Source organism: Procambarus clarkii, chromosome 25 (genome assembly GCF_040958095.1).
Source record: "Procambarus clarkii isolate CNS0578487 chromosome 25, FALCON_Pclarkii_2.0, whole genome shotgun sequence".
Lineage (NCBI taxonomy): Eukaryota > Metazoa > Arthropoda > Malacostraca > Decapoda > Cambaridae > Procambarus > Procambarus clarkii.
Window position 1 is genome coordinate 27,342,136 of NC_091174.1, and position 15,949 is coordinate 27,358,084.

The window sequence follows — 15,949 nt, forward strand, 5'->3', positions numbered from 1 at the left end:
TGCTGCAGGAGACAGGTCTGGCGTGATATCAACCCCCAAGTCTTTTTCCTTCTCTGACTCCTGAAGAATTTCCTCTCCCAGATGATACCTTGTATCTGGCCTCCTGCTCCCTACACCTATCTTCATTACATTACATTTGGTTGGGTTAAACTCTAACAACCATTTGTTCGACCATTCCTTCAGCTTGTCTAGGTCTTCTTGAAGCCTCAAACAGTCCTCTTCTGTTTTAATCCTTCTCATAATTTTAGCATCGTCCGCAAACATTGAGAGAAATGAATCGATACCCTCCGGGAGATCATTTACATATATCAGAAACAAGATAGGACCGAGTACAGAGCCCTGTGGGACTCCACTGGTGACTTCACGCCAATCGGAGGTCTCACCCCTCACCGTAACTCTCTGCTTCCTATTGCTTAGATACTCCCTTATCCACTGGAGCACCTTACCAGCTACACCTGCCTGTCTCTCCAGCTTATGTACCAGCCTCTTATGCGGTACTGTGTCAAAGGTTTTCCGACAATCCAAGAAAATGCAGTCCGCCCAGCCCTCTCTTTCTTGCTTAATCTGTGTCACCTGATCGTAGAATTCTATCAAGCCTGTAAGGCAAGATTTACCCTCCCTGAATCCATGTTGGCGATTTGTCACGAAGTCCCTTCTCTCCAGATGTGTTACCAGGTTTTTTCTCACGATCTTCTCCATCACCTTGCATGGTATACAAGTCAAGGACACTGGCCTGTAGTTCAGTGCCTCTTGTCTGTCGCCCTTTTTGTATATTGGGACCACATTCGCCATCTTCCATATTTCTGGTAGGTCTCCCGTCTCTAGTGATTTACTATACACTATGGAGAGTGGCAAGCAAAGTGCCTCTGCACACTCTTTCAGTACCCATGGTGAGATCCCATCTGGACCAACCGCCTTTCTAACATCCAGATCCAGCAGGTGTCTCTTGACCTCCTCTCTCGTAATTTCGAACTCCTCCAAGGCCGCCTGGTTTACCTCCCTTTCTCCTAGCACAGTGACCTCACCCTGTTCTATTGTGAAGACCTCCTGGAACCTCTTGTTGAGTTCCTCACACACCTCTCTGTCATTCTCTGTATACCTGTCCTCGCCTGTTCTAAGTTTCAATACCTGTTCTTTCACTGTTGTTTTCCTTCTGATGTGACTGTGGAGTAGCTTTGGTTCGGTCTTGGCTTTGTTTGCTATATCATTTTCAAAATTTTTCTCTGCTTCTCTTCTCACCCTGACGTACTCATTCCTGGTTCTCTGGTATCTCTCCCTGCTTTCTGGTGTTCTGTTATTCCGGAAGTTCCTCCACGCCTTTTTGTTCAGTTTCTTCGCTTCCATACATGCCCTATTATACCATGGATTCTTCTGTTGCTTCTCGGATTTTTCCCTTTGGGCCGGGATGAACCTGTTTACTGCCTCCTGACACTTTTGGGTAACATAGTCCATCATACCCTGTACAGACTTGTCTCTGAGGTCTGTGTCCCAAGGTATTTCACTTAGGAAACTTCTCATCTGTTCATAATTCCCCTTTCGGTATGCCAGCCTTTTGATTCCTAGTTCTTTTTGGGGGGAGATAAGTCCTAGCTCTACCAGGTACTCAAAGTTCAATACACTGTGGTCACTCATTCCCAAGGGCGCTTCCATCTTAACTTCCCTTATATCCCATTCATTTAGGGTAAATATCAAATCAAGCATTGCTGGTTCATCTTCTCCTCTCATTCTTGTTGGCTCTTTGGTATGCTGGCTTAGAAAGTTTCTTGTTGCCACGTCCAGCAGCTTAGCTCTCCATGTTTCTGGTCCTCCATGCGGGTCTCTGTTCTTCCAATCTATCTTCCCATGGTTGAAGTCTCCCATAATTAGTAGTCCAGATCCATTCCTGCTAGCAACAGAAGCTGCTCTTTCTATTATGTTAATGGTGGCCATGTTGTTTCTATCATATTCCTGTCTAGGTCTTCTGTCATTTGGTGGTGGATTATATATGACTGCGACTATAATTTTTTTCCCTCCATTTGTTACAGTACCTGCTATGTAGTCACTGAAACCTTCACAGCCCTGAATATCCATCTCCTCAAAATCCCAGCCTTTTCTTACCAGCAGAGCTACACCACACCTACAGTGTGCTGCCTCCTTTGTACAGTGTGCTGCCTCCTTTGTACAGTGTGCTGCCTCCTTTGTACAGTGTGCTGCCTCCTTTGTACAGTGTGCTGCCTTCTTTGATCAGTGTGCAGCCTCCTTTGTACAGTGTGCAGCCACCTTTGTTCAGTGTGCAGCCGCCTTTGTACAGTGTGCAGCCTCCTTTGTTTAGTGTGCTGCCTCCTTTGTACAGTGTGCTGCCTCTTTTGTACATGTGCTGCCTTCTTTGTACAGTGTGCTGCCTCCTTTGATCAGAGTGCAGCTTCCTTTGTACAGTGTGCAGCCTCCTTTGTTCAGTGTGCAGCCTCCTTTGTTCAGTGTGCAGCCTCCTTTGTACAGTGTGCTGCCTCCTTTGTACAGTGTGCTGCCTCCTTTGTACGTGTGCTGCCTTCTTTGTACAGTGTGCTGCCTCCTTTGTTCAGTGTGCAGCCTCCTTTGTACAATGTGCAGCCTCCTTTGTTCAGTGTGCAGCCTCCTTTGTACAATGTGCAGCCTCCTTTGTTCAGTGTGCAGCCTCCTTTGTTCAGTGTGCAGCCTCCTTTGTTCAGTGTGCAGCCTCCTTTGTTCAGTGTGCAGCCTCCTTTGTACAATGTGCAGCCTCCTTTGTTCAGTGTGCAGCCTCCTTTGTACAGTGTGCAGCCTCCTTTGTTCAGTGTGCAGCCTCCTTTGTACAATGTGCAGCCTCCTTTGTACAATGTGCAGCCTCCTTTGTTCAGTGTGCAGCCTCCTTTGTTCAGTGTGCAGCCTCCTTTGTACAATGTGCAGCCTCCTTTGTACAATGTGCAGCCTCCTTTGTACAGTGTGCTGCCTCCTTTGTACAGTGTGCAGCCTCCTTTGTACAGTGTGCTGCCTCCTTTGTACAGTGTGCAGCCTCCTTTGTACAGTGTGCTGCCTCCTTTGTACAGTGTGCTGCCTCCTTTGTACAGTGTGCTGCCTCCTTTGTACAGTGTGCAGCCTCCTTTGTACAGTGTGCTGCCTCCTTTGTACAGTGTGCTGCCTCCTTTGTACAGTGTGCTGCCTCCTTTGTACAGTGTGCAGCCTCCTTTGTACAGTGTGCTGCCTCCTTTGTACAGTGTGCAGCCTCCTTTGTACAGTGTGCTGCCTCCTTTGTACGTGTGCTGCCTCCTTTGTACAGTGTGCAGCCTCCTTTGTACGTGTGCTGCCTCCTTTGTACAGTGTGCAGCCTCCTTTGTACAGCATCTTTTGTATAGTGTGCAGCCTCCTTTGTACAGTGTGCTGCCTCCTTTGTACGTGTGCTGCCTCCTTTGTACAGTGTGCAGCCTCCTTTGTACGTGTGCTGCCTCCTTTGTACAGTGTGCAGCCTCCTTTGTACGTGTGCTGCCTCCTTTGTACAGTGTGCAGCCTCCTTTGTACAGCATCTTTTGTACAGTGTGCTGCCTCCTTTGTACGTGTGCTGCCTCCTTTGTACAGTGTGCTGCCTCCTTTGTACGTGTGCTGCCTCCTTTGTACAGTGTGCTGCCTCCTTTGTACAGTATGCTCCCTCCTTTGTACAGTGTGCTGCCTCCTTTGTACAGTGTGCTGCCTCCTTTGTACAGTGTGCTGCCTCCTTTGTACGTGTGCTGCCTCCTTTGTACGTGTGCTGCCTCCTTTGTACAGTGTGCAGCCTCCTTTGTATAGTGTGCTGCCTCCTTTGTACGTGTGCTGCCTCCTTTGTACAGTGTGCTGCCTCCTTTGTACAGTATGCTGCCTCCTTTGTACAGTATGCTGCCTCCTTTGTACAGTATGCTGCCTCCTTTGTACGTGTGCTGCCTCCTTTGTACAGTGTGCTGCCTCCTTTGTACAGTGTGCAGCCTCCTTTGTACAGCATCTTTTGTACAGTGTGCTGCCTCCTTTGTACGTGTGCTGCCTCCTTTGTACAGTGTGCTGCCTCCTTTGTACGTGTGCAGCCTCCTTTGTACGTGTGCTGCCTCCTTTGTACAGTGTGCTGCCTCCTTTGTACAGTGTGCTACCTCCTTTGTACGTGTGCTGCCTCCTTTGTACAGTGTGCTGCCTCCTTTGTACAGTATGCTGCCTCCTTTGTACAGTATGCTGCCTCCTTTGTACAGTATGCTGCCTCCTTTGTACAGTGTGCTGCCTCCTTTGTACGTGTGCTGCCTCCTTTGTACACTGTGCTGCCTCCTTTGTACAGTATGCTGCCTCCTTTGTACAGTGTGCAGCCTTCTTTGTACAGCATCTTTTGTACAGTGTGCTGCCTCCTTTGTACATTATGCTGCCTCCTTTGTACAGTGTGCTGCCTCCTTTGTACAGTATGCTACCTCCTTTGTACAGTGTGCTACCTCCTTTGTACATTATGCTGCCTCCTTTGTACAGTATGCTGCCTCCTTTGTTCAGTATGCTGCCTCCTTTGTACAGTGTGCTGCCTCCTTTGTACAGTGTGCTGCCTCCTTTGTACAGTATGCTGCCTCCTTTGTACAGTATGCTGCCTCCTTTGTACAGTATGCTGCCTCCTTTGTTCAGTATGCTGCCTCCTTTGTACAGTGTGCATCCTCCTTTGTACAGTATGCTGCCTCCTTTGTACAGTGTGCTGCCTCTTTTGTACAGTATGCTGCCTCCTTTGTACAGTATTCTGCCTCCTTTGTACAGTATTCTGCCTCCTTTGTACAGTATGCTGCCTCCTTTGTACAGTGTGCTGCCTCTTTTGTACAGTATGCTGCCTCCTTTGTACAGTATTCTGCCTCCTTTGTACAGTATTCTGCCTCCTTTGTACAGTGTGCTGTCTCCTATGTACAGTGTGCTGCCTCCTTTGTACAGTATTCTGCCTCTTTTGTACAGTATGCTGCCTCCTTTGTACAGTATTCTGCCTCCTTTGTACAGTATTCTGCCTCCTTTGTACAGTGTGCTGTCTCCTATGTACAGTATTCTGCCTCCTTTGTACAGTATTCTGCCTCCTTTGTACAGTGTGCTGTCTCCTATGTACAGTATGCTGCCTCCTTTGTACAGTATTCTGCCTCCTTTGAACAGTGTGGTATCTCCTTTGTACAGTATTCTGCCTCCTTTGAACAGTGTGGTATCTCCTTTGTACAGTATTCTGCCTCCTTTGTACAGTATTCTGGCTCCTTTGTACAGTGTGCTGCCTCCTTTGTACAGTGTGGTATCTCCTTTGTACAGTATGCTGCCTCCTTTGTACAGTGTGGTATCTCCTTTGTACAGTGTGCTGCCTCTTTTGTACAGTGTGCTGCCTCCTTTGTACAGTGTGCTGCCTCCTTTGTACAGTGTGCTGCCTCCTTTGTACAGTGTGCTGCCTCCTTTGTACAGTGTGCTGCCTCCTTTGTACAGTGTGCTGCCTTCTTTGTACAGTGTGCAGCCTCCTTTGTACAGCATCTTTTGTACAGTGTGCTGCCTCCTTTGCGCAATGCATTAATATTGTAGCAGAAATTACCGAATTGTTTGTGTGTCTCAACACTGCCTAGTCTAACAGGTCCTTCGATGCCACCTTCACAAGACACGCTTGAAGCCGACGCTAAATCTTCGTAATGAACCTCGCCATGTTTGGTGTTGGTTTCAATATACAGAGTGATTTCCAATTCCAAAATTCATGGATTTTTCTCTGAATCTTGGAAGCGTGGATGAATTGTATTATCTCGGTCCTTAATAATAGTGTCACATCAGGCGTGAAAGCTTCCAAGAAATGGAACTTGTGGTTTGTGGTTATAAGTTTAAGTCCAGTTTAGTTCACAGTGACTGAATATGTTTCACTGACTCCGGGGGAATACCTTATCTTGGAGTCCAGATGTTAGAACTGCCGGTGTATTCCTCAAGTGATTTAGTGACCACTCTGATTTTTATTAGTTCAGCCAAGTATCAATACTGCAGGGATTTTAACTTCCACAAAACGACAGTAATAATATCTCTATGGTCGATTGTCTAAAAAATTAAGTGCATAATTCTTGGTCACGTTACACTAAAGCTGCACTCTACCACAGTGGTGAGCTCCACTCTACCACAGAGGTAAGCTCTACACAACCACAGTGGTAAGCTCCACTCTACCACAGTGGTAAGCTCCACACTACCACAGTGGTAAGCTCCACACTACCACAGTAGTAAGCTCTACACTACCACAATGGTAAGCTCCACTCTACCACAGTGGTAAGCTCCACTCTACCGCAATGGTAAGCTCCACTCTACCACAGTGGAAAGCTCCACACTACCACAGTGGTAAGCACCACACTACCACAGTGGTAAGCTCCACTCTACCAAAGTCGTAATCGCCACTCTACCACAGTGGTAAGCTCCACACTACCACAGTGGTAAGCTCCACTCTACCAAAGTCGTAATCGCCACTCTACCACAGTGGTAAGCTTCACACTACCACAGTGGTAAGCTCCACTCTACCACAGTGGTAAGCTCTACACTACCACAGTGGTAAGCTCCACACTACCACAGTGGTAAGCTCCACACTACCACAGTGGTAAGCTCCACACTACCACAGTCGTAATTGCCACTCTACCACAGTGGTAAGCTTCACACTACCACAGTGGTAAGCTACACTCTACCACAGTGGTAAGCTCTACACTACCACAGTGGTAAGCTCCACACTACCACAGTGGTAAGCTCCACACTACCACAGTGGTAAGCTCCACTCTACCAAAGTCGTAATCGCCACTCTACCACAGTGGTAAGCTTCATACTACCACAGTGGTAAGCTCCACACTACCACAGTGGTAAGCTCCACACTACCAAAGTCGTAATCACCACTCTACCACAGTGGTAAGCTCCACACTACCACAGTGGTAAGCTCCACACTACCACAGTGGTAAGCTCCACACTACCACAGTGGTAAGTTCCACACTACCACAGTCGTAATCGCCACTCTACCACAGTGGTAAGCTCCACACTACCACAGTGGTAAGCTCCACTCTACCACAGTGGTAAGCTCCACACTACCACAGTGGTAAGCTCCACACTACCACAGTGGTAAGCTCCACTCTACCACAGTGGTAAGCTCCACTCTACCACAGCGGTAAGCTCCACACTACCACAGTGGTAAGCTCCACACTACCACAGTGGTAAGCTCCACTCTACCAAAGTCGTAATCGCCACTCTACCACAGTGGTAAGCTTCACACTACCACAGTGGTAAGCTCCACTCTACCAAAGTCGTAATCGCCACTCTACCACAGTGGTAAGCTCCACACTACCAAAGTCGTAATCGCCACTCTACCACAGTGGTAAGCTTCACACTACCACAGTGGTAAGCTCCACTCTACCACAGTGGTAAGCTCTACACTACCACAGTGGTAAGCTCCACACTACCACAGTGGTAAGCTCCACACTACCACAGTGGTAAGCTCCACTCTACCAAAGTCGTAATCGCCACTCTACCACAGTGGTAAGCTTCACACTACCACAGTGGTAAGCTCCACTCTACCACAGTGGTAAGCTCTACACTACCACAGTGGTAAGCTCCACACTACCACAGTGGTAAGCTCCACACTACCACAGCGGTAAGCTCCACACTACCACAGTGGTAAGCTCCACTCTACCACAGTGGTAAGCTCCACACTACCACAGTGGTAAGCTCCACTCTACCACAGTGGTAAGCTCCACACTACCACAGTCGTAATCGCCACTCTACCACAGTGGTAAGCTCCACACTACCACAGTGGTAAGCTCCACTCTACCACAGTGGTAAGCTCCACACTACCACAGTGGTAAGCTCCACTCTACCACAGTGGTAAGCTCCACACTACCACAGTCGTAATCGCCACTCTACCACAGTGGTAAGCTCTTCTCTACCACAGTGGTAAGCTCCACTCTACCACAGTGGTAAGCTCCACTCTACCACAGTGGTAAGCTCCACTCTACCACAGTGGTAAGCTCCACTCATCCACAGTGGTAAGCGCCACTCTACCACAGTGGTAAGCTCCATTCTATTACAGTGGTAAGACCCACACTACCACAGTGGTAAGCTCCACTCTACCACAGTGGTAAGCTCCATTCTACCACTGTGGTAAGCTCCACACTACCAGAGTGGGATGCTCCACTCTACCACAGTGGTAAGCTCCACACTACCACAGTGGTAAGCTCCACACTACCACAGTGGTAAGCGCCACTCTACCACAGTGGTAAGCTCCACTCTACCACAGTGGTAAGCTCCACACTACCACAGTGGTAAGCTCCACACTACCACAGTGGTAAGCGCCACTCTACCACGGTGGTAAGCTCCACACTACCACAGTGGTAAGCGCCACTCTACCACAGTGGTAAACTCCACTCTACCACAGTGGTGAGCTCCACACTACCACAGTGGTAAGCTCCACTCTACCACAGTGGTAAGCTCCACTCTACCACAGCGGTAAGCTCCATACTACCACAGTGGTAAGCGCCACTCTACCACAGTGGTAAGCGCCACTCTACCACAGTAGTAAGCTCCACTCTACCACAGTGGTAAGCTCTACTCTACCACAGCGGTAAGCTCCACACAACCACAGTGGTAAGCTCCACTCTACCACAGTGGTAAGCTCCACACTACCACAGTGGTAAGCTCCACACTACCACAGTGGTAAGCTCCACACTACCATAGTGGTAAGCGCCACTCTACCACAGTGGTAAGCGCCACTCTACCACAGTGGTAAGCTCCACTCTACCACAGTGGTAAGCTCCACTCTACCACAGTGGTAAGCGCCACTCTACCACTGTGGTAAGCTCCACACTACCACAGTGGTAAGCTCTACACTACCACAGTGGTAAGCTCCACACTACCACAGTGGTAAGCTCTACACTACCACAGTGGTAAGCTCTACTCTACCACAGTGGTAAGCTCCACACTACCACAGTGGTAACCTCCACTCTACCACAGTGGTAAGCTCCACTCTACCACAGTGGTAAGCTCCACTCTACCACAGTGGTAAGCTCTACTCTACCACAGTGGTAAGCTCCACTCTACCACAGTGGTAAGCTCTACTCTACCACAGTGGTAAGCTCTACTCTACCACAGTGGTAAGCTCCACTCTACCACAGTGGTAAGCTCCACACTACCACAGTGGTAAGCTCCACACTACCATAGTGGTGAGCGCCACTCTACCACAGTGGTAAGCGCCACTCTACCACAGTGGTAAGCTCCACTCTACCACAGTGGTAAGCTCCACTCTACCACAGTGGTAAGCGCCACTCTACCACTGTGGTAAGCTCCACACTACCACAGTGGTAAGCTCTACACTACCACAGTGGTAAGCTCCACACTACCACAGTGGTAAGCTCTACACTACCACAGTGGTAAGCTCTACTCTACCACAGTGGTAAGCTCCACACTACCACAGTGGTAAGCTCCACTCTACCACAGTGGTAAGCTCCACTCTACCACAGTGGTAAGCTCCACTCTACCACAGTGGTAAGCTCTACTCTACCACAGTGGTAAGCTCCACTCTACCACAGTGGTAAGCTCTACTCTACCACAGTGGTAAGCTCCACACTACCACAGTGGTAAGCTCCACTCTACCACAGTGGTAAGCTCCACACTACCACAATGGTAAGCTCCACTCTACCACAGTGGTAAGCTCCACTCTACCACAGTGGTAAGCTCCACTCTACCACAGTGGTAAGCTCCACACTACCACAGTGGTAAGCTCCACACTACCACAGTGGTAAGCTCCACACTACCATAGTGGTGAGCGCCACTCTACCACAGTGGTAAGCGCCACTCTACCACAGTGGTAAGCTCCACTCTACCACAGTGGTAAGCTCCACTCTACCACAGTGGTAAGCGCCACTCTACCACTGTGGTAAGCTCCACACTACCACAGTGGTAAGCTCTACACTACCACAGTGGTAAGCTCCACACTACCACAGTGGTAAGCTCTACACTACCACAGTGGTAAGCTCTACTCTACCACAGTGGTAAGCTCCACACTACCACAGTGGTAAGCTCCACTCTACCACAGTGGTAAGCTCCACTCTACCACAGTGGTAAGCTCCACTCTACCACAGTGGTAAGCTCTACTCTACCACAGTGGTAAGCTCCACTCTACCACAGTGGTAAGCTCTACTCTACCACAGTGGTAAGCTCCACACTACCACAGTGGTAAGCTCCACTCTACCACAGTGGTAAGCTCCACACTACCACAATGGTAAGCTCCACTCTACCACAGTGGTAAGCTCCACTCTACCACAGTGGTAAGCTCCACTCTACCACAGTGGTAAGCTCCACACTACCACAGTGGTAAGCTCCACTCTACCACAGTGGTAAGCTCCACACTACCACAGTCGTAATCGCCACTCTACCACAGTGGTAAGCTCCACTCTACCACAGTGGTAAGCTCCACTCTACCACAGTGGTAAGCTCCACTCAACCACAGTGGTAAGCGCCACTCTACCACAGTGGTAAGCTCCATTCTATTACAGTGGTAAGATCCACACTACCACAGTGGTAAGCTCCACTCTACCACAGTGGTAAGGTCCATTCTACCACTGTGGTTAGCTCCACACTACCAGAGTGGGATGCTCCACTCTACCACAGTGGTAAGCTCCACACTACCACAGTGGTAAGCTCCACACTACCACAGTGGTAAGCGCCACTCTACCACAGTGGTAAGCTCCACTCTACCACAGTGGTAAGCTCCACACTAACACAGTGGTAAGCTCCACACTACCACAGTGGTAAGCGCCACTCTACCACAGTGGTAAGCTCCACACTACCACAGTGGTAAGCGCCACTCTTCCACAGTGGTAAACTCCACTCTACCACAGTGGTAAGCTCCACACTACCACAGTGGTAAGCTCCACTCTACCACAGTGGTAAGCTCCACTCTACCACAGCGGTAAGCTCCACACTACCACAGTGGTAAGCGCCACTCTACCACAGTGGTAAGCGCCACTCTACCACAGTAGTAAGCTCCACTCTGCCACAGTGGTAAGCTCTACTCTACCCCAGCGGTAAGCTCCACACAACCACAGTGGTAAGCTCCACTCTACCACAGTGGTAAGCTCCACACTACCACAGTGGTAAGCTCCACACTACCACAGTGGTAAGCTCCACACTACCATAGTGGTAAGCGCCACTCTACCACAGTGGTAAGCGCCACTCTACCACAGTGGTAAGCTCCACTCTACCACAGTGGTAAGCTCTACACTACCACAGTGGTAAGCTCCACACTACCACAGTGGTAAGCTCTACACTACCACAGTGGTAATCTCTACTCTACCACAGTGGTAAGCTCCACACTACCACAGTGGTAAGCTCCACTCTACCACAGTGGTAAGCTCCACTTTACCACAGTGGTAAGCTCCACTCTACCACAGTGGTAAGCTCTACTCTACCACAGTGGTAAGCTCCACTCTACCACAGTGGTAAGCTCTACTCTACCACAGTGGTAAGCTCTACTCTACCACAGTGGTAAGCTCCACTCTACCACAGTGGTAAGCTCCACACTACCACAGTGGTAAGCTCCACACTACCACAGTGGTAAGCTCCACACTACCATAGTGGTGAGCGCCACTCTACCACAGTGGTAAGCGCCACTCTACCACAGTGGTAAGCTCCACTCTACCACAGTGGTAAGCTCCACCCTACCACAGTGGTAAGCGCCACTCTACCACTGTGGTAAGCTCCACACTACCACAGTGGTAAGCTCTACACTACCACAGTGGTAAGCTCCACACTACCACAGTGGTAAGCTCTACACTACCACAGTGGTAAGCTCTACTCTACCACAGTGGTAAGCTCCACACTACCACAGTGGTAAGCTCCACTCTACCACAGTGGTAAGCTCCACTCTACCACAGTGGTAAGCTCCACTCTACCACAGTGGTAAGCTCTACTCTACCACAGTGGTAAGCTCCACTCTACCACAGTGGTAAGCTCTACTCTACCACAGTGGTAAGCTCTACTCTACCACAGTGGTAAGCTCCACTCTACCACAGTGGTAAGCTCCACACTACCACAGTGGTAAGCTCCACACTACCATAGTGGTGAGCGCCACTCTACCACAGTGGTAAGCGCCACTCTACCACAGTGGTAAGCTCCACTCTACCACAGTGGTAAGCTCCACTCTACCACAGTGGTAAGCGCCACTCTACCACTGTGGTAAGCTCCACACTACCACAGTGGTAAGCTCTACACTACCACAGTGGTAAGCTCCACACTACCACAGTGGTAAGCTCTACACTACCACAGTGGTAAGCTCTACTCTAACACAGTGGTAAGCTCCACACTACCACAGTGGTAAGCTCCACTCTACCACAGTGGTAAGCTCCACTCTACCACAGTGGTAAGCTCCACTCTACCACAGTGGTAAGCTCTACTCTACCACAGTGGTAAGCTCCACTCTACCACAGTGGTAAGCTCTACTCTACCACAGTGGTAAGCTCAACTCTACCACAGTGGTAAGCTCTACACTACAACAGTGGTAAGCTCCACTCTACCACAGTGGTAAGCTCTACTCTACCACAGTGGTAAGCTCCACTCTACCACAGTGGTAAGCTCCACACTACCACAATTGTAAGCTCCACACTACCACAGTGGTAAGCTCCACTCTACCACAGTGGTAAGCTCGACACTACCACAGTGGTAAGCTCCACTCTACCACAGTGGTAAGCTCCACACTACCACAATGGTAAGCTCCACTCTACCACAGTGGTAAGCTCCACTCTACCACAGTGGTAAGCTCCACTCTACCACAGTGGTAAGCTCCACACTACCACAGTGGTAAGCTCCACTCTACCACAGTGGTAAGCTCCACACTACCACAGTCGTAATCGCCACTCTACCACAGTGGTAAGCTCCACTCTACCACAGTGGTAAGCTCCACTCTACCACAGTGGTAAGCTCCACTCAACCACAGTGGTAAGCGCCACTCTACCACAGTGGTAAGCTCCATTCTATTACAGTGGTAAGATCCACACTACCACAGTGGTAAGCTCCACTCTACCACAGTAGTAAGCTCCATTCTACCACTGTGGTAAGCTCCACACTACCAGAGTGGGATGCTCCACTCTACCACAGTGGTAAGCTCCACACTACCACAGTGGTAAGCTCCACACTACCACAGTGGTAAGCACCACTCTACCACAGTGGTAAGCTCCACTCTACCACAGTGGTAAGCTCCACACTAACACAGTGGTAAGCTCCACACTACCACAGTGGTAAGCGCCACTCTACCACAGTGGTAAGCTCCACACTACCACAGTGGTAAGCGCCACTCTACCACAGTGGTAAACTCCACTCTACCACAGTGGTAAGCTCCACACTACCACAGTGGTAAGCTCCACTCTACCACAGTGGTAAGCTCCACTCTACCACAGCGGTAAGCTCCACACTACCACAGTGGTGAGCGCCACTCTACCACAGTGGTAAGCGCCACTCTACCACAGTAGTAAGCTCCACTCTACCACAGTGGTAAGCTCTACTCTACCACAGCGGTAAGCTCCACACAACCACAGTGGTAAGCTCCACTCTACCACAGTGGTAAGCTCCACACTACCACAGTGGTAAGCTCCACACTACCACAGTGGTAAGCTCCACACTACCATAGTGGTAAGCGCCACTCTACCACAGTGGTAAGCGCCACTCTACCACAGTGGTAAGCTCCACTCTACCACAGTGGTAAGCTCTACACTACCACAGTGGTAAGCTCCACACTACCACAGTGGTAAGCTCTACACTACCACAGTGGTAAGCTCTACTCTACCACAGTGGTAAGCTCCACACTACCACAGTGGTAAGCTCCACTCTACCACAGTGGTAAGCTCCACTTTACCACAGTGGTAAGCTCCACTCTACCACAGTGGTAAGCTCTACTCTACCACAGTGGTAAGCTCCACTCTACCACAGTGGTAAGCTCTACTCTACCACAGTGGTAAGCTCTACTCTACCACAGTGGTAAGCTCCACTCTACCACAGTGGTAAGCTCCACACTACCACAGTGGTAAGCTCCACACTACCATAGTGGTGAGCGCCACTCTACCACAGTGGTAAGCGCCACTCTACCACAGTGGTAAGCTCCACTCTACCACAGTGGTAAGCTCCACCCTACCACAGTGGTAAGCGCCACTCTACCACTGTGGTAAGCTCCACACTACCACAGTGGTAAGCTCTACACTACCACAGTGGTAAGCTCCACACTACCACAGTGGTAAGCTCTACACTACCACAGTGGTAAGCTCTACTCTACCACAGTGGTAAGCTCCACACTATACAGTGGTAAGCTCCACTCTACCACAGTGGTAAGCTCCACTCTACCACAGTGGTAAGCTCCACTCTACCACAGTGGTAAGCTCTACTCTACCACAGTGGTAAGCTCCACTCTACCACAGTGGTAAGCTCTACTCTACCACAGTGGTAAGCTCTACTCTACCACAGTGGTAAGCTCCACACTACCACAGTGGTAAGCTCCACTCTACCACAGTGGTAAGCTCTACTCTACCACAGTGGTAAGCTCCACTCTACCACAGTGGTAAGCTCCACACTACCACAATGGTAAGCTCCACACTACCACAGTGGTAAGCTCCACTCTACCACAGTGGTAAGCTCCACACTACCACAGTGGTAAGCTCCACTCTACCACAGTGGTAAGCTCCACTCTACCACAGTGGTAAGCTCCACTCTACCACAGTGGTAAGCTCCACACTACCACAGTGGTAAGCTCTACTCTACCACAGTGGTAAGCTCCACTCTACCACAGTGGTAAGCTCCACTCTACCACAGTGGTAAGCTCCACACTACCACTGTGGTAAGCGCCACTCTACCACAGTGGTAAGCTCCACACTACCACAGTGGTAAGCTCCACACTACCACAGTGGTAAGCGCCACTCTACCACAGTGGTAAGCTCCACACAACCACAGTGGTAAGCTCCACTCTACCACAGTGGTAAGCTCCACACTACCACAGTGGTAAGCGCCACTCTACCACAGTGGTAAGCTCCACACTACCACAGTGGTAAGCGCCACTCTACCACAGTGGTAAGCTCTACACTACCACAGTGGTAAGCTCCACTCTACCACAGTGGTAAGCTCCACACTACCACAGTGGTAAGCGCCACTCTACCACAGTGGTAAGCGCCACTCTACCACAGTGGTAAGCTCCACTCTACCACAGTGGTAAGCTCCACTCTACCACAGTGGTAAGCTCCACACTACCACAGTGGTAAGCTCCACTCTACCACAGTGGTAAGCTCCACTCTACCACAGTGGTAAGCGCCACTCTACCACAGTGGTAAGCTCCATTCTACCACAGTGGTAAGCTCCACTCTACCACAGTGGTAAGCTCCACACTACCACAGTGGTAAGCTCCACTCTACCACAGTGGTAAGCTCCACACTACCACAGTGGTAAGCTCCACTCTACCACAGTGGTAAGCTCCACTCTACCACAGTGGTAAGCTCCACTCTACCACAGTGGTAAGCTCCACTCTACCACAGTGGTAAGCTCCACTCTGCCACAGTGGTAAGCGCCACTCTACCACAGTGGTAAGCTCCACTCTACCACAGTGGTAAGCTCCACTCTACCACAGTGGTAAGCTCCACTCTACCACAGTGGTAAGCTCCACACTACCACAGTGGTAAGCTCCACACTACCACAGTGGTAAGCTCCACACTACCACAGTGGTAAGCTCCACACTACCACAGTGGTAAGCTCCACACTACCACAGTGGTAAGCTCCACACTACCACAGTGGTAAGCTCCACTCTACCACAGTGGTAAGCTCCACTCTACCACAGTGGTAAGCTCCACACTACCACAGTGGTAAGCTCCACTCTACCACAGTGGTAAGCTCCACACTACCACAGTGGTAAGCTCCACACTACCACAGTGGTAAGCTCCACTCTACCACAGTGGTAAGCTCCACTCTACCACAG

General features: G+C 50.0%; 1 protein-coding gene across 1 annotated transcript; it reads right to left on the reverse strand.

The window, feature by feature from the left end:
• Positions 1–2,872: 2,872 nt before the first annotated feature.
• On the reverse strand, positions 2,873–3,967 carry LOC138368488 (uncharacterized). The gene has a single exon (XM_069331007.1). It carries the CDS (start codon positions 3,965–3,967, stop codon positions 2,873–2,875), a length of 1,095 nt encoding a protein of 364 aa, XP_069187108.1.
• Positions 3,968–15,949: the final 11,982 nt, after the last annotated feature.

Coding starts and splice junctions, on each gene's coding strand:
- LOC138368488 (XM_069331007.1), bottom strand. CDS start 3,967: ATGCTGTACAAAGGAGGCTGCACACTGTACAAAGGAGGCAGCACACTG.